We start from the raw sequence: 26310 nt of genomic DNA, 5'->3' as shown, positions 1-26310 counted from the left end.
GAGCTTGGATTTGTGACAGCATATCTTTGCCCACCATATACAGTGGGCCAAAAAAGTATTTAATCAGCCACCAATTGTGCAAGTTCTCCCACTTAAAAAGATGAGAGAGGCCTGTAATTTTCATCATAGGTATACCTCAACTATGAGAGACAAAATAAGAGAAAAAAAGTATTTGGTCAATAACAAAGTTTCATCTCAATACTTTGTTATATACCCTTTTTTGGCAATGACGGAGGTCAAACATTTTCTGTAAGTCTTCACAAGGTTTTCACACGCTGTTTCTGGTATTTTGGTCCGTTCCTCCATGCAGATCTCCTCTATAGCAGTAATGTTTTGGGGCTGTCGCTGGGCAACACAGACTTTCAACTCCCTCCAAAGATTTTCTATGGGGTTGAGATCTGGAGACTGATTGGGCCACTAGGACCTTGAAATGCAGCTTTCTTTCTCCTCCAAACACGACAAATTGAGTTTTTACCAAAGAGTTCTTTTTTGGTTTCATCTGACCATATAACATTCTCCCAATCCTCTTCTGGATCATCCAAATGATCTCTGGCAAACTTTAGACGAGCATGGACGTGTACTGGCTTAAGCAGGAGGACACGTCTGGCACTGCAGGATTTAAGTCCCTGGCGGCACAGTGTGTTACTGATGGTAGCCTTTGTTACTTTGCGCCCAGCTCTCTGCAGGTCATTCACTAGGTCCCCCGTGTGGTTCTGGGATTTTTGCTCACAGTTCTTGTGATTTTCTTGTGATCTTGCGTGGAGCCCCAAATTGAGGAAGATTATCAGTGGTCTTGTATGTCTTTCATTTTCTAATAATTGCTCCCACAGTTGATTTCCTCATACCAATCTGCTAACCTACTGCAGATTCAGTCTTCCCAGCCTGGTGCAGGTCTACAATTTTGTTTCTGGTGTCCTTTAAGAGCTCTTTGGTCTTGGCCATAGTGGAGTTTGGAGTGTGACTGTTTGAGGTAGTGGACAGGTGTCTTTTATACTGATAACCAGTTCAAACAGATGCCATTAATACAGGTAACGAGTGGAGGACAGAGGAACCTCTTAAAGAAGTTACAGGTCTGTGAGAGCCAGAACTCTTGCTTGTTTGTAGGTGACCAAATACTTATTTTACTGAGAAATTTACCAATTAATTCATTAGAAATCCTACAATGTGATTTTCTGGATTTTTTCCCCTTATTTTGTCTTTCATAGTTGAGGTATACCTATGATGAAAATAACAGGCCTCTCTCAATTGGTGGCTGACTAAATACGTTTTTGGCCCACTGTATACAGTCATCACTGTGAGATAGAAATCTGGAGGACGTATTTAGTTCCTGTTGGTTCAGTACCAGTATGAGTGGAACCTCTGTGAGGCCTTAAATGTCTGGGGCAGTAAGCAAAACAACAGTAACAAAGTGTAGAGCAGATACACAAGTCAGGGTTTGACATTTAATTCAAAATAAGCAAGAGAAAAATCCAGAAGCTTTATCAGCTAGGCAAAGCCAGACTCCTTTCAATGATCGTTGTCTCGCATAAATCTCATTAACATCAAGCTAAAGCTGCAGTTCCCGTGTCATCTCCATCCTCTAACCTAAAGAGTTCCTTCAGGTCTAGACGTCAAAGCAGCTCTGAATGGTTCCTTTGTGTGGTCCCTGCGCACTCTAAAGTCACCTAATGCGTCCACAGACTGACGTATTCAGCTTTCTGTCTCACACAGGCACAGAAACGCAGCACCGTGGGCCCTTCCTGCATGCTGGGCAAAAATCAATGAACCCAAAAAAAGTGTGTATGTGAGTGTGTGTCATACAGTGTTAGACACTTACAGAAGGGGGAGGCGACTCTCGCCCAATAAGAGGAGTGTTCTCACAGCGAGGATTTTGGAAGTTTGCATTCTGTGTCCTGTGTGATGAGAGAAAGATGCACAAATGAGAACAAACAAACTCACCAGCAGCATGGAGCCGGAATAGTTTCAAGCTTTCAGCTACATTCCTCTAAATCTTAATCCTGCTCATCAAACCCTTGGGCAACCTCTTACCTTACTAAGACTTAAAACATTATTATGACACTCTACAGAATGAAGGTCCACCATTAAAAGACAGTTTAACATCTCAAATACTCAAAATAATGCTAGATGTAATTAAACATCTCAAATTCTATCAATATTAGCTTGTATCACATCCTTTATGTTCCTTCTTTTATCGTCCGGTGATGTGCTCATGTCACGCCCCCTTGTAAAAGAGCAGTCCATTACAAAAATAACACACAAGAAAACTAATGAAAAAGTAAAAAAAAAAAATTTTTTGACATATTCACTCCATTAGCTTTAATAAAGATTTAATACAAATGTCTGCTTTAGGTACAAATGAACAGAAAAAATAAAACTAGGTCACAGGCTTTCCCCATGTTTGCTTCACACACAGTGATATGATTTTATTAGTGCTGTGTAATGTAATCGTGTCATGTAATATAATATATGAAAACAAACTCTTAGGTTTAATAGTGGATGTAACTTAAGGGCCAGTTTCAGTATCCAAGTGTTTGTACTTGTGTGTTGTGAGAATTGACAGTATTGGTAACTTTTTACTTCAAAAGAAAGAAATGAAGAAATGTTTCTTTTGACACCCCACAACCTTATAAACATCAAATATCAAATCAAGATCCTTCGCTTCATTAAAGGTTTTACAACTACTGACCCACTAAAAGGAAATAAAAGAATAAAGAAAGGGGACATTATACACTGCCCAGACAAAAGAAAAGTTTAAGTTAAGTCTTTATTTGTCACATACACATTACTGCACAGTGAAATTCTTACTTCACGTATCCCAGCGTAACTGGGGTCAGAGCACCGGGTCAGCCATGATACAGCGCCCCCTGGAGCAGTTAGGGTCAAGGGCCCCCCTTAAGGGCCCAACAGCGGCAAGCTGGCTGAGCTGGGGCTCGAACCGCCGAACTTCCGATCAGTAACTCAGAGCCTTAACCCTCATTAATAGTTAATTGGAACGCTTTTTGCCTCAATTCCATCTGTGACATCGCTTCATGAAGCTTATGCAGCGTCACAACATTTATTTCCATCATGAGTCACATAAATTTTTCTCCAGAGTCTTTTACTGATGATGTGAGAGTCGGACTGCTGTGTAATGCCTTCTCAGCACGTCCCAAAGACTTTCACTGGGGCTACGGTCTGGACTCGAAAATGTTGTCTTATGCTCCCTAAACCTCTGTTTATCTGTTTGAGCCCAGTAAATCCTGCCATCGTCATCAGGGAAGAGAAAATATCCATTGATGGAATAAAAAACCTGGTGATTCAGTACATTCAGGTCGTCAGCTGACCTGATAACGTTCCTGAGCCTAGATCTGACCAACAGAAGCGACGCCAGATTGACCCCACACTGTCCCCTACAGGCTTGTACAATAGGCACCAGGGATGATGGGGCATCACTTTATCCACCTCTCTTTTTACCCTGATGCCCTCATCACCCCGGAACAGAGTAAATCTGGACTCATCACACCACATGATTTTTATTTGATGCTCCACAGTTTTTTCTTTATGCTCCCATGAAAATTAAAGCCTTTTTTATTAGCTTCACTGATACAGTAAGTGGTTTTCTAAAAGCTACAAATTTTTTTAGTTCTAGTCCCCTGAATAATCCTCAGTGTGTGGAAAAGCTCTTACTTTCACTATTAAACATAGCTTAGAGTTCTACTGTTGTTTCTGATAATAATTTGATGTAAGAGATGAGAAGCTCCTCACTGCTTCAGTTAGGGTTAAATAACTAGTTTCAGCTGAACCGTATTAATCACTGCAGTAATGATCCAGTGGAAGACTCTTAACTATCTGCTTTGTTAAATACAGGCGGTGAGTTATTTTTGCCATGCCTTGTACAGTATATACAGTATGTGCCATAAATATATAGTGCATCTCAAAAAATAAGAATATTGTTAAAGTAAAATTTCAACAAAAGAGTCATCATTGGATGGATCCTTACACTGGGTTACTACAGTAGGTCGCTAACCTTCAGTCGCACACTGTTGGGAACAGTTTTTTTGTTGTTGACTGTGTTAAAATCTAAGACTGATCTAAGATATTAGATATATTCTAGATATTAAATGTAAAGTGAAATATTTACTGTCATTTTCATTAATTGTCAATTAATTGATTAATTACAGTCCAGATTAGATTAGATTAGACTTGATTTGATTCCAGTATCTCAAAATATTTGAATATTCAAGGTGGTCTTGAAGAAGGGAGTAAAGGCACAGAATCCAGGCTGCTTGAAGTCCAGTGTGACGTTTCCACAGTCTGATGGTGCCATGACATCTGCTGGTGTCGGTCCACTGTGTTAACTTGAATTACTTAATGCTTCCATCTGACGCACGATTTATGGAGAAGCTGGTTTCATTTTCCAGCCGTACTCATCACCTGCCCACAGCACCAAAACTACCTCTAACTGGTCTCTCACTGTGCTTGATGGTTCAGCCAACCCACCTGACTTGAACCCTACAGAGAATCTCTGGTGTTTCTCAGGAAGAAAAGGAGAAACACCAAAGCTGAGAGCTCAAAGCGTCCTGGTCTTAGTAACGACCTCAGAGCCTCAGACTGATCGCCTTCAGACCACGCCGCACCGTACAGTAATTTATACTAAAGGAGTCCTGACCAAGTACTGAGTTTTTAAATGGTGGAATTTTCAGAATTTTAGTATCATCCTATATTTTAGGACTGATTTGAGAAATATTCTTACATTTTGAAATATTATATATGTTCAAAACTTAAACAAAAAAAGCTTTAAATATTTAAATTCAATTTTTTTAGATGCATTGTACATATACTCACAAGGAAGTTTCTACACCTGACAAAAGCTTTAACCTCTTTATAAATAGGATAAAACCTTTCTGATAGGACAGATGTATATTAACCACAGAGCTGTCCAGTTTTTTCTTAGTGGTTCAGATCAATACTGCTGACCTCCTTAAAGCAAAACGATTCATCAGACCTCAAACCTCTCTTAAGATCCCGTGCAGAGATTATGTACCAATGACGTACAGATGTCCAAGTTACAAATATAACTCAAACCGGGAAAATGACATGTTGATGTTAACTGTTTGATACTGAGAGGAGAGCTGTGTGTAGTTCAGCTGTCAGGCTGTATTTACACTAAAGCACTAGAAACTTTCTCATGCATACAGCCGACAGTCTACTGAGCCCTGTGTAAGACACGCTGGTGTTCACATTGCTGTGAGGACCAGAGAGGAGCGAGTTCTCCGATATCAGCGGTTATAAGCAGTTTAAAAATGAACAGGTAGCGAGTGAGAGGTTTAAACCCGACTATGAGAGTCGAGTGTGTGGGAACCAGGCGTAACTTACATGTACTCTGTAACGGGGGCGTTGCTGACGGTGTGCGCCGCTGCAGGAATGCTGGTCTCACTGCCGTAGCTACTGCCGCAGCTGTAAAGACTGGGCATGTGCACCCGGTACAGGTTGTCATGGTTCTGTCTTCCTCCAGAAGCAGCAGAGTCTTCCTCAGTGTCCTCACTCTGCCTGCATGACCCAAAAGAAACACAAACACAGCTTTTAAACTGACATGAGCAGTAAGAGAAGTGGCCAGCAGAGGGCGCATTGGACCTCAAGTTTCACATTAAAATGTCTGCAGCACAAAATGAGCACACATGTTCACATCTGCAGTCCTCCTCATAACCCACAACACCACACGCAATAACAGACGCTCTAGTCTCTCTGTCACTCTCTCTGTTCTCAATTTCCTGTTCGTCAGCCTGCAGGAAAACTCAGGCTAAAACAATTTTATTACTATTATTATTATACTGGTATTATTCACGATCATTTAAATACTCTATGTTTGCTTCAGTAACATTCGCACACAATGCAAATTTTAGACTGTTGAGGCTTTATTGCTTTTAATGCAGACAATTTTGGGGAAAAAAAACAGCACAGAAATAAACATCAGCAAGTAGATGATGTCATCTTTTTAGCTCAGACTCCCCCTGATGGTGAAAGTAGGAACATTTTCTGTGCAGCATCTGACAAGGGCACAACAGACAGGAGAGGAACTGCTCACTGGAGCTTTTCAAACGTCATCTGCAGCTCAGAGATCTTCCCAACTCACCAGGAATGAGAAAAACTAAATTATTTATTTTATTTCCATAAATATCTATTAAATGTCTATTATATTTTTTGTTTCATGTGTTGAACCTGGATTGTTTGATAATCATCAATCTGCATATAATTAATCCTGCCCTCTTTCGCCCACTTTAGGAGCTCCTCAGAGGGGGGGATGATTGACAGTGAAGAAGACACATGGTGCTTAGCACTGTGTCTTGGGATAGGAGAGAAGAGAAGAGAAAAAAGAGGAGCAGAAAGACATTACTGCTCCAAAAGATCAGAGTTAATTATGGAAAGCTTGAATCCGGTGTTAACCTGTTCCTGTTAAATCCCAGCTGTCTCAAAAACCAGAAAAGGAAATGCAGAGGGGAAGCAGCTGCCAGTGTGTTTGAATACACAAACTACTGGGGACTCCGAAATCCCAATGAGTCAAAATCCTGAACCAAGCAGAGAGTGCACAAATCAGCATGCATCTTATCCGTACAGAACAGCCGGATTTCCTCTGCGTCAGAGATTTATATATATTTTTTTAATGACGCTGACTTCCTCCTCAGTGTATCCTGTAGCACTAACACCTTAACGATGCTGTTGGACGGCAGTAAGTGATAGTAATAAATAACAGGATGGAGCTTTATGATTTCTCAGCACTCACCTCCTCCCCTGCCATGTGTGAGGCACGCTGCAGATGATGGAGCTGAACATGAGGGCTGTGACGAAGGAAAAGAGCACCAGGTAGATCAGGCCTTCCAGCCCGTCATAACACAGCCCCGTCACAGCCTGCACGTAGTCCTGTGGAGGGGAAAAGATAATGTTTCACACAAACAGGAAACAAATGTATCTTCACTACACAGAGCTGTAACAGATAGACATCACGATGCAGTATTTAGTTTTGGACCTCTGAGACTAATACAGTTATCATCAACACACTGGTCAGGGTCATAAAAAAATCATAGTAGAAATCACACACACGCGCACACAGTGTGATGAGAGGGATTGAGACTAAATAGCTGTGTGGCCAAAAGAAACGTGCGGTTAAGGCATTGGTTCAGAAGGTTCCAGGTTCAAACCCCATGATCACCATGTTGCCCCTGTGGGACCCTTGAGCGAGACACTTAACCCTCAACTGCTCAAATGTACAGTATAATGAGAAAATGTAAGTCGATCTGGATGAGGCGTCTGCCGTACACTGTAACAATAAAAGCTTCAGTTTGTTAGGGAGCGTAAAGACTCTGGAGCAATGAAAGTTATGAGTGCAGATCGGCCCTGAGTGACAGGAGCATCACTTCATACGCTTCCCTTCTGACCCTGACGCTCCCATCATGCATAGTGTCCACTGTACAAGCCTCTGGAGACAGTGGTATGATCTGGGGTTGATCAGTTACTCAGGTCTAGACTCAGTAACGTTATGGGGCAATAAAATGAAGTCAGCTGACCACCTGAATGTACTGAATCACCAGAGTATCACATCTATGGAGCTTCTCTTCTTCCCTGATGAATGAGGAATCATTTACACACATGAACTGAACACCACACTGCACTCTAATCCAAGCTAAAGGTGATCCTGTAGTTATAAGAGACTACTTTCTCACTGCAACCCAAACACAGTGCGTCTGGCTCGTCCACTGTGACAGTGATATTATTTCAATTTTATGTCTACTATTACGTTCATCATACATGTAAGAACATTCGCTACGGCTCTTTTAGCTGGAGAACGTCCTCAGACAGGATGTTTCATTCAGCATAAACAACTATAACGATAATAAAATACATTTAATAGAAAAGATCATAAAGTTAACATTAGTCCAAACACACAGATCCAAACCCAAACAAAATGTTACACACTGTACTGCCCAATTAGACCTGTGTAACCCGAGCATTATGACTTTTTCACAACGCACATACACAAACGCTGTGTGCTATTAATATACCACACGTAGGTTTACGCTACAGATGTAATGATGTGCTGCAGCAGACAGGATTTAAAAGATCTTTAAAAGATAAACATTGATAATCATCAAAAATCCTAGTTAGTGACCTGTTAAAAAAAAAAGCTACTGATCGTGAGCTAATGAATGATTAGTAACAGAATGTGACTCTACACTGCTGCCCTGTGTGTGTTAGAAATCCTCCAGCACTGCGTTTCACACCCCACGCACACGCACATCACTTCCTGCAGAATCCTGCTGGAAGTAACACAAACACATATTTGCCACTGAACACACACACACACACACACACACACACACACACACACACACACACACACAGAAGACACAGATGTACGTCATCATGTTCCTAATCCTCTGCAGAGAGAGAATGACAGAAAGATACAGATACCAAATCAGAGTAAAAGAGAGAGGGAGACAGAGACACAAAAATCGATGACAGATGAGAGAGAAAGAGATATTAAAAAGATATTGACAGAGATAGGAAGAGCGTCAAAGAGAAATAGAGACAAAGACAGGGAGAGAGAGAGAGACAAAATCACCACCACCACCACCATCATTATCATCATTACCATCACCACCACCACCATCATTCTCATCATTACCACCACCACCACCATCACCACCATCATCGTCGTCACCACCATCATCATCATCACAATCATCACCATCATCATTATCATTAGGGATGCACCGGAATGAAAATTCTGGGCCGAAAACGAAACCGAAATTTTTGGATGCACTTGGCCGAAAACCGATACCGAAACCGAAAATGGCTTCATTAAAAAACGTGTTTAAAATATTTTCTTTTTGTTTGTATTAAAAAAATGTTGCATATTGCAACTTTGCTGTCCTCATCTGAAACTTTGAAGTGCTTCCAAACCGCCGACATACTCCGTGTTTGATGCGTAATGACAGCGCGAACGAGACGGGAGGATGGGAGAGGCGTGGCGACAATTTCGGCTTTTATTTTCGGCGCCTTCTTACGTTTCGGCCGAAACCGATAATGCTATTTCGGCCGAAAATTTTCGGCGGCCGAAATTTCGGTGCATCCCTAATTATCATCATCATCATCATTTGCTCTCTGGGTGGGAGGGGCATACTGTCCTGTCAATTACAGCGACACTTGCCAATTACAGCCATATGTACACAAGTATCATTAAATGTTGATGTTCAGGGGAAAAAAAAGATTAACTGTCTTTACTTCAGTACTACAGTTTTTTCCTTTGGGTTGAATTTAATAAAAGTCGTCAGTTTTTCATGTTAAGAACATCGCAGTTACAAAGCGCTCACACTGAAGACTCCTTCATATAAAAAACTATCCTTACTATATCAACAAACTAAAAAAAACTAAATCTGACTTTAATCAGTTACTATAGAAACAACTAGCTATTAGAATGAAACCATTAATACAAATCTGGCAACCTGCATCACTTACAGTCTGTCAGAATTCAAAATAATTTACGATCTTGTCTATGAGCTCACTTTACACTTCAGTGCTCCATTTTCTCACTAGTTCTGTACACACACATACACACACAGACACACAGACACATACATCCACGTACCATGTGCAGACTGCGGCAGTCCACCAGGGCAGTCAGCTGATGCAGGCCGATCTCTGTGGTGTTCAACACGCCCTGAATCTGCTCCAGATTGGTCTGAAACAGAGAGAGCAAGAACACTGACGTAACTGGGTCAGTCTGAAGCAGTGCTGTGTGTGTGTGTGTGTGTGTATGTGTGTAATAAAGTCAGTCCTAGAGTTAATTTTGCACTTAATTTTCACCAGCACTTCACACATTAAATATTATCTTTGCTGTAATTCCCGGAAGTCTCAATGCAGGCAGGTGTGTACAGGCTCAGCGCCCTACAGAAGCCGTACAGAAGCCGTACAGGTCTAGGGCTCGGTGCTGCAGAGGACCAAATTATCTTATCAAAGAAATCAAAGAAATACTTCAGTGCTTCCCTCTCTTCTGAAGACTCCACAAGGTGGAAAAAACACTTCACTAAAAAACACCAACAGTGGTATTTGCCCGTTAGTTCAGGTATCCGGACCTGTGTTTGTTTCCCACAGCACTGTTCATACACCCTTCCTTCTTACACTTCCTACTCGTCACCTGTCGAGAGGTATTGTGTAGTGTGTGTGAGATGTGTGTGGTATGTATGGTGTGTGTGTGTGTGTGTGTGATGTGGTGTGTATGTGTGTGTGTGTTGTGTTTGCGGTGTGTGTGTGTGATGTGGTGTGTATGTGTGTGTGTGTTGTGTTTGCGGTGTGTGCGTGTGGTGTGTATGGTGTGTGTGTATGTGATGTGCAGTGCGTGTGTGTGGTGTGTGTGTGATGTGCAGTGTGTGTTGTGTGTGTGTGTTACACACTTTGGTTTGTGGGTATTCTCTCACTGCAGAACGCAGGAGCTCCAACACGTCGTCCTGCATCTCCACCAGAGCTTTGTGGCTTCCAGACAGTTTCTACAAAACAGGACACACACGGTGAGTAAACATGTAAACTTTCATAACACCTGCAACATTACAAACCCCCTATATTTACATTTCATGGGGAAGAGAAACAAAGATGTGAAAATTAAGACTTTAATTAGTTTACTATTTTAGTGAGGGTAACACTAACAGTCCCCGTTATGGAACTATACAATGGGTTGGTTACTAAATTTGGGGTTATTTTCTGCTAAAACCACTTTTAAAAGGTTTGCACAAAAAAAAAGAAGAAATTAACAGAAAGATGTTTATGCAGTATTAATTTCCATCTAACAAGAGAAGGAGATGAGGATGCCTAAATTTAATCTCTTTCCTCAAAATAAAAAAGGACATACTACCAAAATCACCAAAAGCTGACTTCATTTTATTGCCCCATAACGTTACTGAGTCTAGACCTGAGTAACTGATCAACCCCAGATCATAACACTGTCTCCAGAGGCTTGTACAATGGACACGAAGCGATGCTCCCATCATGCATAATGTCCTTCACTTCTTACCCTGACACGCCCATCACTCTGGAATAGGCTCAATCTGGACTCAGCAGGTCACATGACCTTCAACCATCGCTCAAAAGTCCAGTCTTTATGCTCTGTAGAAAACTGAAGGCTTTTGTTCTGATAAGTCTTAATAACAAGTGGCTTTCTTATGAACGTGGCATCACATTGTTGGATTAAGACTGAACAGCTGTGTGGAAATGCTCTTACTTTCACTATTAAACATCTCTGTATGTTTCTGATGTTGATTTCTTTGAGAATCACCAAGTATTTAAGTGATCTCAGATTACAGTCCCTTATAATTTATTCTTGATCACATTTCTTCTGTAAAGTTTAGCGTTCTCCTTCCAGGTTTTAATAACGTGTTGGACAGTTCTTAACTCAATTCCACCCATTTCTGCAGTCTTTTGTTTAAAGGGAACATCCAGAAACATGTTTCAGTAAATGTTAATATGATCTTTAGGGTCCTAATGAAAAGTTTGTAATATATTTAATTAAAAATTCTCAATGGTTGTGTAAAAAAAACACCACTTTTAACTGGTAAAAACTAGCTCTGTTCTCAGCAACCTGTTTCAGTACATGCTCCTTTAAATGCTTATGATCTCTGCTGAGCCCGCCCCCCAGTTCTGTGGGGCGTGTCTTCACAACACACGTGGGGTATAGCCACGGAAGTGTAGTCCAGTGTGGGCAATGCTTTGTGGGTAATGCAGTCCAAACTGAAAAACGCTAGAATATAGAGCCTGAGCCTGTTTTCTTCAGTCGTTTTTGGTTTGATTTAAGTACGGAACCTACGCGGAAGTTTGTAATATCGCCTGACAACGCAGAAATTAAATGAATGGACATGCATCGACTCGATTTGTCTTTCTCATCACTGCATGGGCATGAATTAACGGGCTGTTGCGCTGCCGCGAGCAACAACAACAAAAGCGGAGAAGCTTACTGAGAGAGATACGGACGCGATGTGTTTACTGATGTGTTTACATGACTTCTTAATCTTCGACAGACATCGTTATAAACCATCTAACGTAACAAAGGTAAGCATAATATAGTTTTCCGACTACGTACACAGTTTGCAACTAGACAATCACCTTAATGCATTGTTTATTATAAACGGGCGATTAAGAATTATATAGAGACGGATGTACATAGAGAAGAAGCCATCACCATGTCCTATGAGAGTATAAGTTAACTTACACTCCACATTCATCGTGATTATTAGAAAAGGAGATCTGCAAAGATTCATAGAAAAATAAATTACTCACTGAGCCTGGTGAAGATGAAGCAGGAACACGAAGCGTTAGTACAGATCTATTTTTTAGGAGCAGCTTCCTAGTAAAACCTGCTTTATATTGACCCGCGTTTATAAAGCAGTCTGGTGAAAAATGATTATCGCAAACATGAACGCATTTAGGTAAATCGGCGGGGACGTTAGCTTTAAAAACTAAATTCAGCCACTGCGTCCTCAGCGGCTCAGATGTCGTTAGTGAATGACGACCGCTGTGTTCGCTATTACACCCAACAACTGTACACAACACTCGCTTAGGCGCCATTTTGCTCCAGCGGCGAAAAACAATGGCCGACAGCTTCTTCTCACTCGGGGCGGGTCTTTGCTAAACCACCAGTGTCAATCAACTATTGTAGGAGCGTCCTCTTGTGGTGTGGCGTCACATCGATAGGCATTTGCGATTGGCCTGATTTCAGAAGGGGCATGTTATTGTAATAAATGAAAAGAAAACCACTGGGCGGCACTGACTTTTTTAGGGAACGGATATGGAACCAACAGAAGACACAGATGGTCTCTTGTTAGCTGACTGAGACGCATCGTCACTTTTGCCCAATGCTATTCCCAAGTGAGTAAATAATGTATAAGTGCCTATAACAGAGGGCGTGGCGAGTGCCGAGCTGCTCGAGATCTTTTTGTGAGAAATATAGGAGGAGACATATTACAATAACATGACGCGTGCGGTCCATTTCAGGCCAACGGAACCGTAACATTTTAGAAATCCATTAATATTTGAAAGGCGTCTTCAAAAGGATGCCGATGGCAGCTTGGGCTCTTAGCAACAGTTCTATTTTTAAAATTGCCATGAAAGGCTGGAAAATTACATATTAGGGACAGAAAAAAGGAACACAAGGCATCTTGTATGTGACTGTACAGTCTGTCCTGTTTTGCCTTACCAAACCTAGTTTTTGCAATAATTTGTGCAATGTGAAATTAATATGCTTTTGACAAAAATCATATATTTAAATAAAAAATCTTTGGAAGATGCAACCAGTGCTGCTGATGTTTATTCAAGGTCTTAAACTAACAGAGTGAAACACAGGAGGGGCTTAAAAAGAGACGCAGTTTCATCTTCAAACGCAGCACTGAAATCTGTGCACTCAGCGTGTTCTCAGACAGGCTTATCCATGGAAGTGGAATCGGACCGACACCATTTGGAGTTACTGCCTCACGGAGATCAATATACAATCTCCGTATGACTCTTAGCCTCTGCTTAAAAGCATCCAGACGTGTACTGAAATGGAAAGGGCTTACTGTGATTAGTTAAATGTGGTGGAGTAATATATCACTCACATAAAGCCAAGGTTAAGTCTAATTAGATTTGTCTGACTAAAGTGCTGTCTGGTGTAGAGAGCACTACAGAGCACCAGAAGCAGTGCTGCAGAGAATCGGACAAACGTTTCAGAAAAAGAGGCACTGATTTTCAAAGAGGAAGGAAAGGTGGCGTAAATAGGTGAGAATTAGTACAGGACTAAATTAAACACATCAGGTTTCCACTAAAGACCTTATAAAGGTTTAGGTCTGAGGAAGACAATAAAAAATCCACACAGACAGTTGGATGGGAAGGATTGAGAGAGTCTGGGTAAGTGGAGCGATGATTACCTGTTGGAAGGGGTTGTTTTGACCCACGCTGCACCGGAGGTAATACTGCAGGATGTCTGGGGAAATCAAGAAAGAGAGAGAAGGAGAGAGAGAAAAAGAGAGAGAGAGAGATCAAAGATGAGAAAATGAGAAACAGACTAGTCACATCACTTTCAGACCTTTAATAAGTTAATAAGTAAAAAATAAAAAGTGGTTGCCACTAAAAGTTCTTCCAGCATGACAACGCTTTTGCGTACAAGGCAAGCTCCAGACTGACATGGTGTGTAAAGGGTGGAGCGAAAGAACCCTGGCAGAACCCCCAGCTCTAATGTAGACCTCCTCGTCCAACACAGAGTCCCATCAAGAGTGGAGCAGCAAAAATGTGGGCGGCTGTGATAGCCAGGTGTCCACATACTTTTGGCCACATAGTTTGCAGATTTAAAAGATCTGGAATACCGAGGGCCACAAGTACACCTGACTAGAATCCTTCAATAACTCAAGGTCAGTCCACCTGCAGCATCGTTAATAATTAACAGTTAATAAGGATTTAAAGTGATGCTTCTCTCTGGTACACTGATCTGAGTGAAGGGAAAAAAAACCCCAACTGTGAATGCATTCACTGATTCTCTTTTCGGATCGGGAGATATTACACGCAGGTTCTCTCGCCTATGTGGGAGGGGAGAGGGGTTTATAAAAAGCTTCCCACGCTCTATTTCTGCGCAGGAAGTGCTACATATTCACACCACCTCATGACGAGCTCCAGCACAGACGTAATGGTGAATCTCACACTCCTGCTACACAACGCAAAGACGCAAGCGAGTCGTGAGTGAGTCAGAGCTGTAGGCCCGGGTTGTGGAGGAGTGCTGAAATCATTCACTCTTTCACTCTCGTAGCCACACACACACGCATGCACACAATAAACATAAATAGCACTGCTGATGAGAAGAATGAACCACTCACTTACATGTTATGTCCACATGAACTTTAGTAACCGGATGCATTATCGGCCAATTGCAGATGTCAGGGTAAAACAGACTGGGATGTGTAAAAGGCTACCCGAGAGAAACGAGCACATCTGATATACAGTCGTCTTCACTCTGTGAGTCTATAAATCTACGAGGTCGGCTCAAGGCTGGTTCACTCACTCGCTCACTCTTATCCTGCACAGGTCTGGAGTCTGTCCCAGGGGACAGGAGACACGAGACACGGTAAACACACACCCTCCATCTCTCACACACACTGTGGGGAATTTATACATGCTAATTAGCCTACATTTAATGTTTATGGACTGTGGGAGGAAACCAGAATACTTGCAGGAAACCCACCGAGCACGGGAAAACTCCAAACACACAGATGCGAGGTGGGAATCAAACCCTTGACCCTGGAGGTGTAAGCCCACACTGTGAACCCCAATGGCAAGACTGGCACTAACAGGGGACGGAATAAAGGGTTACATAATGGATGACAGACAGAGGAGGACAGACAGATAGATCTTGTAACTGAAGCCTAAAAAGGATGTTACATACAGATTAAATTGCAAAAAAAAAAGTAAGAAAAATATATAATAAATAAATATAATAAATAAGGAGTGATTGTGTCATTAGGTTGTGAATTGTGGAGCTTTTAGGCTTTTAGGATTTTGCTGAGAGTCTAAAGGATGACGCGATCTGGGCCGGTCCGTTGTTAACGCTCCTGTGATCATTTTGTGTTCTGGTTTAATCCACAGCCCTTACACACGTGATTTCATCCAAAGCCCTCACCATGATTAAGACATGATAAACTTACGCAATGGGGACGTGAGAGCGCAAAATCAAACACAGAGCGAGATCAAGAGGGTTTTGGTCTGAAATAGTGAACAGTGATTCAAAAAGAGATGAATCGACAGGCTGCCTGGCTGAATGCTGTGCGCTGTTACCGTGGGAAAAAAACTCCTGTGTCTATCCTACATTCTGTCTCTACTGCCCTACTTCCTCCTGCTGAGCAGTGCAAACCTGCGTCTCGCACCCCCACAAATCCCCCCCCACCCACCAACCCACACACAATCACACAAAAGCGTGGTCTCTTAGCTGCCTCATGCTGGTAATTTACACTCTACAGCCCCCTGTTATGGATCTGATCATTTGTAGCTCAAGTACGAGATGAATGACGAGTTAAGAGGATGATTTAAACAATACTGCAAGCCAATAGGACGTAAAAGCCTGTGGGAGCAAAAAACACGCTGAGAAAATACACCATGTGTTACAACTCTAGTACGAAAGGGCAAAACCGTGTTTGTCTTTTATTCACCCAGCCACACCCACAGCCAGCCTTCACTTCCCTTTTTATTTTTTTTTTTGAGAAGGAACACACTCCCATTAAGAGCAAAAGCATGAAATCTTACCTTTGTTGATGACTCCGTAGCGTTCAGCAACTGCAGAGACGTACATGTCTGGTGCCACACAAAAGTCACTAGAGCCCTGAAAAGCAAATCAGAAAGACTGATTTATACTAAACAAAACAAAATTGTGTAAAAACGCTTTTAATTATTATTATTATTATACTGGCTCTTACTTCTCAGTTATTAAGTCACATGACCAATAAAACATTCAATTAAATTAAAAATAAATTTTATTTGTATAGAGATATTATCAATTATTATTGTCGCAAAGCAGCTTCACAAAATTAAAAGAACATTATTGAAGTTTGTATAAGATGTGAATGTGTGTGAATCAGAATAATCAGATCGTCCCTGATGAACAAGCCGAGGACGGCGGTGCTGAGGGAAAAATTCCCTGAGTTACACTATTAACTAGTGTAGTGTAATGTAGTGTAGTGTAGTGTAGTGTAGACAGCACACATGTTTAATAAGGTGTGATGTATGTACTTTCTGGTGAAAATAATAGGTTCGTTTCAGAAAGGTCATTTTATTGATCTGGGGTGAAAAATTAATTACCAGAGAAAAAGCCTTCAGTTTGCTAGAGAGCATAAAGATTGGACTTTGGAGCGATGGAAAAAGGTCATGTGACCTGATGAGTCCAGATTGAACCTATTCCAGGCAGTGTACATCCTCATTGTTGCCATGTAACCAGTCAAATATGTAATGTTGACAGGTACATGAAAGGATCAAAATAAAGAAAGCTAAAAAAAAACAAAACAAAACAAAAAACAACACATTCACAAAACTGGGTAGCGTTGCCATAGAGACACTCACCGAGGATACAGCCAGCTCCAAACCCAGTGATCCCCAGCTGATTACCAGCGCCAACACGCCCAGGAAACAGACCCTGCAGAGAAACACACCGACAGTAAACAACCATGACAAGCGTTCATACTCGCATTACTGTTACGTTTATAGCTGACGGACGTACAGAAGTTTATCGGAAATAAATAAAAGGAAATATAAAATGAAAAATGTAAAAAGATAAAAATGTTATTTGACTTATTTAACTATGATTTACACTTTTAATTATTTTTCATTTGATCAAAGTCTGTGCATAGTCTGTGTAAGCTTGAGTTATGACGAGATTCAGTAGGAGATTAAAATATCCCTGTCTGGACTAAATATGGAGCTGGAGATTTAAAGAGCATAAATTTGCCTCATCTACAAATGAAGGACCATTAAAATTATCCTAACAGAAAAATACAACTGCTTCACTGGAAATACAGCACTTTAATTTTGAACATAAGCAGTTTTATGAGAGAGAGAGAGAGAGAGAGAGAAAGAAAGAGAGAGAGAGAGAGGGAGAGAGAGAGAGAAAGAGAGGGAGAGAAAAAGAAGGAGGGAGGGGGGGAAGAGAGAGAGGGAGAGAAAAAGAGGGAGGGAGGGAGAGAGAGAGAGAGGGGAGGGAGAGCGAGAGGGGGGGAAGAGAGAGGGAGAGAGAGAAAGAGAGGGAGAGAGAGAGAGAGAGAGAGAGAGAGAGAGAGAGAGAGAGAAAGAAGGGGGGGGGGGCGATAGCTCTCATTACAAGATTGGATTCTGGTTAAATGTACTCCAGACTCTGTACAATCCTAAAATATTTTTTGCCCAATGAGAACATTTTAATGGTTAAAATTTCTTAAGCCTCATAAATAAAGCTGATTTTACACCAAAAGCATTATCCAAAGAGTTACAGTCAGCCGACTGATTAAAATGATATTACATTATGTTTCCATTAATCATTCTTCCTGGGTCAGAGACTTTGTTAATTCAATTAAGTTTGTGCCAGTACAATTTTCTACAGATATGAACGGGCCGCGCATTATGAACATTCGTAGAATATAGCGGGTACACCCTGGACAGGGCACCAATTCATGCACAAGATACCGATATTTACAATTATATACAATATATTTCAGTGTGTAAGTAAATGTATAAAAAATCTGGTATCTTTTGTGTGTGTGTGTGTGTGTGTGTGTGTGTGTGTGTGTGTGTGTGTGTGTGTGTGTGTCTTTGGGGGAACGTTGGAGGAGAAATAAGTCGCCCTCACCGTTTTAATGAATCAGTCGGGGAGTGTGATGATGTGTCTGTCCTGTAAAGCTGTCCTGATGGTAATTAATCCTAATTTCGAAAAATCCTCAACAGGACCGTGTTCACAGTCCGATACAGGGTTCCCTTTAAATGAGGTCAGCTGACCCTGCTGCGTCACCGGGAGTATAATGTGGAACCAAAACACCAAATCTGTGTGTTTGTGTTTTTTATGCTTTACATTGTATATTTGTGTCAAAGGTGTAAAAGACTCAGTTTGTCAGACTTATGAATGAATCCGACTTACAAACGGACTTACGTGCTCCCGGAACGGAACTTGTTTGTAAGTCAGGGACTGTAAATAGAATCAAATTTCGATCACTACACCCACATTGTGGGGTCACAATTTTTTGTAAGCCAAAAAGCTTTTTCATTTTATGCTTAGTAGCAGTTTGCACTTTCACAAAGTTTGAGTTAACCTTTAAACATTGTCTAAATCCAACAAATTACATAATATACTGTAAAATTTGCATTTTATTATACTGTATTTTGCAGTTTCCACTATGAAGGCTCAGACTAACATGGGAAGTAGGATGTATTGCTGCTGCAGCCTAGTATAAAATGGAGCTATGCAGCAAAATCTGATGTGGGGGCCCCTGAGGGCCCCGGGCCTCCCAACTTTCAGGCATCCTAATGGCAGCAGATTCCAACCTGTCCAAGTTTTTGAGCATGTGAAGAACCCAAAAAGTCCAAAAGAGTGAAAAAAAAAATCCTTAGGAAAACAAGAGGATCCTGCACACTCTAAAGTGCTTGGGCCCTAAATAATAATACACTTTAAATTATTATTAAATAAATCTCCTGCTTGTGCCTGTCCATCAGGTCACGACTCCAGTTGATCCTCTGACCCTGGATTTCCAGCGAGAGCAGATCTGTGATTTCTGACTTGACTTTTGGCCTGGTGTGAATATTTATGAGAAAAGAGCTACATTACTGGTGAGCCGCTTCTTTCAGAAGAATCTCAGAAGCAGCTTGTGTCAAAAATAGACCAGCTGTGAGTCTTAAGCAGAGATGCGTCTGGGACATTACTGAAACGCTCCGCGGCGCCCCTGCTGGAATCAGGACTAGTGTGGTGGTGTTTCTCTCTGACAACAGATTCACAGCTACAACGCAGCCACTCTTTATAGAAACGGAGAGGGAGACAACTAAGGAGTCCCAGTCCCACTTGTGAGAAAGTCCAGGCTGCATGGACGTGTATGAACACAGTATAACACACCTACACACAGGTACTGTAGTCAAGTCCAAATGAAACTATATAACCATGTCTCACTAATTCAGCGGCAGAATCTGAAGCTAAGCTAAGCTAAGACGCAGTCCTCTTTAAGAAGAACCTCTTCTCTATTTAGACAAAACTGATACGAATGCTGACTCACCCAATCAGAGTTCCTTTAGAGTTGCGAATGAGGCCAAAGAGCACCAGCAGGCAGATGAGAACATCGAACAGCAGCAGACCCAGATAGCCCAGCCACCTGAAACCACAAACACATCAACACTGAGGTCTGAGCACTGAGCGAGAGGACGTCTATATGGAGAGATTACGATGAAAAAGGATTATTTACGTTAGAATACAGTGTTTGAGTTTTAACAAGCAGCTCAACTTTTCTGCCGCAAACAAAGTCACCTACACTCCGTCTACAGGTACGGCCAAGCCTGTTATATACTGTACATTTTCCTAGAAAAGTAAGAATTAAAAATTTTTTTTTTAGAGTTCTAGGAGCTTTTGTTCAATTTTTAGGAAAAACCTAGACAGTGGTCCACATGGAGCCAGATGCCATCTTTCAGTCAATATTTTAGGTCTGACCAAACAACTACAAACGTTTGCGGATGGACATAACCTTGTTTTATCATCTTGTAAATATTTGTAAAGGAAATTTTCTCACAAGTTAAGAAACAGCGGTGTTTCTTTTTGGTGAGAATTATAAATGGTGACAATAGTCTAAAAGATTTAGGGAGTGAGCAGAATGCTAATTTTCCCTCTCTGTAAGAAAGCAGTGTTCACGCTCAGCCTGACAGTCACAATTCCTTTCAGCTCGCCCTTTTCCCCCCCTTCGCTCTCTTTCTCTCTCCACTCATTTACATGCTTGCAGCTGAACACTAAGCGTTCAGTAAAGTCCTGTTCATTTGCAATAAGAAACATTCAGATACAGACACAAACAGCCGCAGTACTAGAGCCGTCAATCAAAGTAGACTGTAGAATTGGGCAGTGGTATTTTTTAAAGTATTAAAAATTACTAATTGTATTATAATTAATAGTGAAATGCTGTGAAACTTGTGATGTTTATTTTTAAAATGTTATTTCCTGCCAATCTTTTGTTCTACACACCAGTACAGTAGGTGGTGGTTTTAAACCGACCACCCACAGACCTCAAAAGAAGCAGCAGCTATAGTCTTACAAAATAAAAGCACTTCGCAAGTCGTTTGGAAAAAGACCGTTCAAGTCAAACCAGAACTTAAATAACACTCCTAGTAAAAACTCCTTTTATTTCTCTATATAATCCCCTGATACACTAATGCACTTATCACAGTGTCTCACTAGTGCTAGGACACCATCAAGGTAAAAAGTTTTTTTCTTAAAGAGCGTGCTTCATGTCTGAAACCCTGGCCTCCTAGGAACTCCTTTAAAGGTCCAAACATGTGGAAATGTCTTAGAGAGGCGATAACCCCCAGCCAAGTTCCTGTAATGTGCAAGTGGTGTTCATGACCAACATGTTTCAACAAGTTATCTGTTTTTCTGATTTTTTAGTGATCGGGTGTTCCACTTAATGTCCACGTAAACGACTGCAGTGAGCTCCAAACCACCTCGGCCGTAATCAACGTTCACAGATGTACGGCCACCGTTCTAATGTTTTACTGCAGCTGAGAGTCTCACTGTGATTGAACTCTTTTGTAAACGTCAATCGCTTTTATACCTTCATTCACCAGGAATAATATAACAAGACTTTGTTTAACTTGAAAACGCCTCATGTTTTCTGCAAAAGCTGCGCTATATTAATAAAAAACATTACAATTTTAAAGTGTAAACATAAACTGAAAAATGTATTCACACAACTTTGTTGTTAAGAAAACAAACACAAAAAAAATACAGATACCATTTCCTGCATCTCACCTGTACCAGTCGTAGAGTTCAATCTTGACTGCCAGAGCCTCCAAGGAAATGGTGGGATTACTCCAGAAAGGGATGTCCACCATCTGTTTGAGCAGTTCCTCCAGCTGGCCCTGCAGCTTCTGCACAATCGACATGTAATCAGTGTGTTTCGTGTACTGGCTCTCCAAATGCTGCAAATTCTCATCAACTGTCAGATTCAGGGAGGTGGCGCTGTCTGATACCTGTAAGCACAAAACCACAGACAGAGGAGAAGGGATGTGCGTTAGGGTCTTCCATTTAGAATTTTCAGAGTAATCTGGTAATTGTGAGGTTTACTTGTGTGATTATGAACAGATCAGTATGTGATGTGGCAGCCTCACCAGTTTCTGTATGCCGGCAATGGTACGGTTGGCGTGGCGCAGTGAGTAAGTGAGCCGGTTAACTCCATCGCAGGTCTCTCCATTGCCATAGAAACCAACTGCGATGCCAGCACTGTAGAGAGATCCGGAAAGGATGAGATGGTGGAGGAAGAGGAGGAGGAAGAAAGAATTTTAACAAATGGTGATGCACACGAAATGTGCTCAGCCTCATCACGTCTCAGCTTTAAAAGACTGCACATTATTTCAGGACATCTGAAACACCACTGACATTCGGTGAGGCAACAACAAAACACAGAGTATTACCTTTTTTGTGTTGGTCATATGAGTTCAGGAGGTTATAAGAGATCATCAGGGGGAAAACATGCAAAGCTGTAACAGAACAGTAGGGCTCTGATACTCACAGAGAGGGAGGGGCCTGTTTACTGACCTGCTCCCACAACCAAGAAAAATAGACTACAGTCTCACATACTAGAAGTCTAAAGGGGTTTTCCAGTCTTTCATTTAAAGATGTGTGCCATCTGTCTTTGCTATCGACACACACACACACACACACACACACAACCACAAGCCTCTTTTCATAAGCACAGAGTGCCACACCAATGATATCCCCATTTCAGATTTGGTTTTCATTCATGGTGCCTGTCGCCTCATTCAGGGTTTCGTCCACTGACTTCTGGTCCATGTTGAAAACTAACCCCTGATCTAATTAAAATATACTTTAAACCCATTTCAAGCACATTGAGTCAGTTGTGTTACCTATAGTACTACCTCACCACCAGATGGCACTAGTGCGCCCCCTTCCTGTGGACACGTCCTTCCGTTTGGGTTCATCCCCCTCGTTGTAGTCGCTCAGCTCTTTTGTGTAGAACTCAATAGCCAGGAATCAGCGTGTCTACACTGGCGAGGACTCCATGGAGCTCCGGCGTCCGAACAAAGACTCATTGAGCCGTGTGCCGGCACCATGGCTCTTAGTGTGAGCAGCACTACTGCTAACGTTCCGTTTGCACTCCAGCTTGGGAAACGACCCTGAGAGCTCTTCAGAAGTCAGGTTAGGATCAGATATGAGCAACACTGGGACACACAGCTGTCATGCTGGTGCTTGTCAATTCCAAGAAATTCAGCAAAAAGCGATGTAAGTGGAAACGAAAAGTAAAAAGCAGTACTGTGTTTAGCAACACACACGATGATGGGAAATGTCGCGTTCTGACTTCCGGTTTGGGTTTATTAGGATTTATTATTTTTAACAACATCAGAAGTGAGACATGGTGCAGTTGACTCCCTGTGACACTGGAGTCCCAAAATAATGGGCTGTCTCAAATTCCCAGCATTCCTACAAGGCAGTAAACCTGAAGGACAATTTGCTGGGAGTTAAACACACACACACACACACACACACACACACACACACACCCATGTGTACTTGTGTTTAGAGTTTTAAGGTTTATGACAATGCCCTGTGATCAGGTGTGATCTTTCTGTACAAACACACTTTTGCTAATAAAAAAAACAAAACATTTTTATTATTTGCAGCAACATTAAAAAAAATGTTAAAACAACTAAATTTTAGTCAACTGCCTATAAACCCAAAAGGAGAAGAGGAAGAAGCTCTAATCTTACAAAATAAGTGATTTTTGCAATTATTTGGCAAGCAGTTTGTATTTTCAGCAAAAGCTGTGAGTTATTGCCGAGGGATTCATCAACTTTAGACTGTTTAACAGTTGCAGGTTTACTGAAACACTTTAAAGTGTGAATAGATTTTGAATCAAATAATGACTCGTTGATTCATTTTGTCTTTATACTAGGTGCAACTGATTTGTGTCACACCCAAGAACGATTGTTACCCCCTCCCCTCCGGAGCTGGATGGTGTCACCTGTTATTATTATCCTCTGTACTCGGGTACACTTGTGTATTTCCTGATGCAGCAGGTGGCCATGTGCCCACAGGTGGTTTGCGAGCTGCTGTTAAACACAAAGGGAAGAAAAAAACGAGGAACACAAACTTTGCCCTCTGCCTAATATTTCTGAGAAAAAAAAAAATCAAGAGCCACGCTTTTGCGTTCCTTCATACTGTATCAGCCATAGGTTTGTAGATCAGAGGATAAGCCACTGATCACTTCGCATCCTAAACAATGTTCAGGTACGGTACTCTGGTGTTCTCACTGTGGGGGTGGGTTAATGCATGGACAAGTTGGCTCTCTTAGACTCTCAAGACTCCCAGCTACAGAAAGCTGATAAGCATGAATGTGGTTAAGGTCTTCCAGCCTGGCTTTGAATTTCCATAAGCTTCAATTATGCAACAGCACGACTTAATAAAATCTGACACAAGCTGCTTTGAAAATCCAATAACTGAAAAACTAAAAAAAATGTCACATGGTTATGTGTTTTTTCCTCCTGAAAACTCACCACAATCAAAACCAGATTCTTCACCCTGGAAAACACCATGTGCGAGTAAATGAGTAGTTTATCACAGTAAGCAGTAGGTGGCTTTAAAGAAATAAAAAAGACAGACAGACATTTTATTTCTAAGCTGCCTCTCAGTCACAGGAGTCTGTCACTGTGTGGACAATGTTGCATTTATAGGCTTTGCTTTCATTTTAAATCATGCATAAGGTAAGAAATTCACTCAAAACTGAGGGTAAAAAAAAATGCCTGAGCCTGAATCCTCTTTCCTTAAATAAATATGACTCGATGCTTGGTTTAATGAGTTTAATGTAATTTTCATTCCACAGGCACAAAACTGAATTTTTATTTCTGCTCCGTTTCAGGCCCAAGTGCTTTTACTTAAACAAGAATTCATTTTAAAATAATGTCCTTTTAAATGAACCCAACGGTAACAGTATCACTCGTCCTTCTCAAAGACAACACGACGTCCAGTCTGGTGTGTTTTGCACAGCATGCTCCTGCCAGCCATTAGCCAGTAAGTGCACGAGAATTCCGTAGTCCTAAAACCGTAGAAAATAGGAGAATTCACAGCGCACCACATTACGGAGCAGAAGGCGTCCAGTGTCTGTGTGTCCATTAGTCATTTCTTGTTGAGTAAGTGGCAGAAAGTCACAAGCGCTTTTCCAGACTCATGAGCTGAATGTTGAGCTAAATGACGATTTACTGATCAAAATTAGACCCCAATGACACACAGATGTCAACTGCCATTTTCCTCATAATACCGGTGGCTGCAGGAGGACTCGTTCTCTCAAACACTGAGATGCCTCGACTCGCACTGACTGACTGCACAGTTTAGACTTTACATCTGAGCATGGTAATCAGAAAGACTAATAATGTTCTCGTGTTCCAAGCAAGTTGGTAGTTAATGTGCTATTTTTTCCTGTGGATTATGATCAACCACAGCGCTGCTGAATTCTTAATTTTTATTGGTTGGAAAATGTGTTCATAGAAAACAAATTAATTTTACATTACATTTACATTAGTGCATGCATTATAATAATTATTATTATTATTTAATATATTAAAAACTAATGTACTTCAGAACATCTGCATAGAAGCTCCATATTATTATACTGAAACTGAAATTAATGTCCATCATATTGAAACACACCTTGTTCCTTAAAAATCAAGTGTTTTTCTGGCGTTCGTAGCGTCCACCGCGCGGATCAAGGGCCGAGGGTTTTCCACACGTAGGTGTCAATGAGTGTTCACACGGGCTTTGGTGACGTGCGTTTGTCCGGCTGCGCGTTTATACGACGTCAAAAAAAACGTTGCATGCAGCTTTTTCTTGCCGTTTAAATCCCAACGAACGCAAGGAAGGCGCTTCTAGTGTTTTCTTCACGTTCATTTTACACTTCGGAGAACCGGATATATCCCATGATCCTACATGCTATACATAGGGAAATGCGTAAAAAAAGCTAAATAAAATGTCAGAGGAAGTTGATCCAGCCAATCAAAAGTGGAAACTGACATCCGACAGTAATTGAAAAACTTGCGCATTTCTTCATAAACCACAAAAAAACTTCCTTTAATTGGACGTTGTGCAGTTAGAGGGTGAATCCAGTAGCGCCGACGATTTTTTCTCTTCCTACGTCGCTGTATTACGAGAATTTTTAAAACAAGAAAATTAATGTCTAATATAGCAAAATGGTCTATATTAAAAGGAGGCACCTTAAATAAAACAACAAGGGCTTTCATATCCAGTTCCCAACACTGCCTCCATAGGTTAACACACAAACTACAATCTGGTCTGCAGGCTGGAGTTAGACAGAGACAAACAAACGCCAGTGTAGAAGTCAATCGAGCGCCACTACAAAACGCAACATAAACGTCTAGGACGTTCAGAACGCGTTCGTTTATCCAAAAAATTAACGTTCGTGTAAACAAGGCCTTAACAGTTTCAGGTTTAGTCTAACTGCTGGCTAAATATTTCCTCAGGTTACATTATGCAAGCAAAGAAAATATTTTAATTAGTGCAGACGACGAAATCACACGTGTTGTTAAACTTGAGATTTACTCAAA

The 26310-nt window shown here is 41.3% G+C and overlaps 1 protein-coding gene across 1 annotated transcript in view; it reads right to left on the bottom strand.

Moving 5' to 3' along the window:
• ttyh3a (tweety family member 3a) overlaps positions 1 to 26310 on the bottom strand; it is a 64028-nt gene that overhangs the window by 4405 nt on the left and 33313 nt on the right. The window contains exons 3-13 of the mRNA XM_053492208.1: positions 21847 to 21958; positions 21488 to 21708; positions 19755 to 19850; positions 17092 to 17164; positions 16282 to 16357; positions 13923 to 13978; positions 10428 to 10520; positions 9623 to 9715; positions 6761 to 6897; positions 5356 to 5529; positions 1817 to 1892 (exon numbers count right to left, since the gene is read on the bottom strand). Coding sequence (XP_053348183.1) covers positions 1817 to 1892; positions 5356 to 5529; positions 6761 to 6897; positions 9623 to 9715; positions 10428 to 10520; positions 13923 to 13978; positions 16282 to 16357; positions 17092 to 17164; positions 19755 to 19850; positions 21488 to 21708; positions 21847 to 21958 — 1207 coding nt within the window. The remainder of the gene's footprint in view (positions 1 to 1816; positions 1893 to 5355; positions 5530 to 6760; positions 6898 to 9622; positions 9716 to 10427; positions 10521 to 13922; positions 13979 to 16281; positions 16358 to 17091; positions 17165 to 19754; positions 19851 to 21487; positions 21709 to 21846; positions 21959 to 26310) is intronic.

This window comes from Clarias gariepinus, chromosome 3, assembly GCF_024256425.1.
Source record: "Clarias gariepinus isolate MV-2021 ecotype Netherlands chromosome 3, CGAR_prim_01v2, whole genome shotgun sequence".
Classification (NCBI taxonomy): domain Eukaryota; kingdom Metazoa; phylum Chordata; class Actinopteri; order Siluriformes; family Clariidae; genus Clarias; species Clarias gariepinus.
Note: the sequence above shows the minus strand (reverse complement) of the source record. Positions and strands in the feature narration are given on the sequence as shown.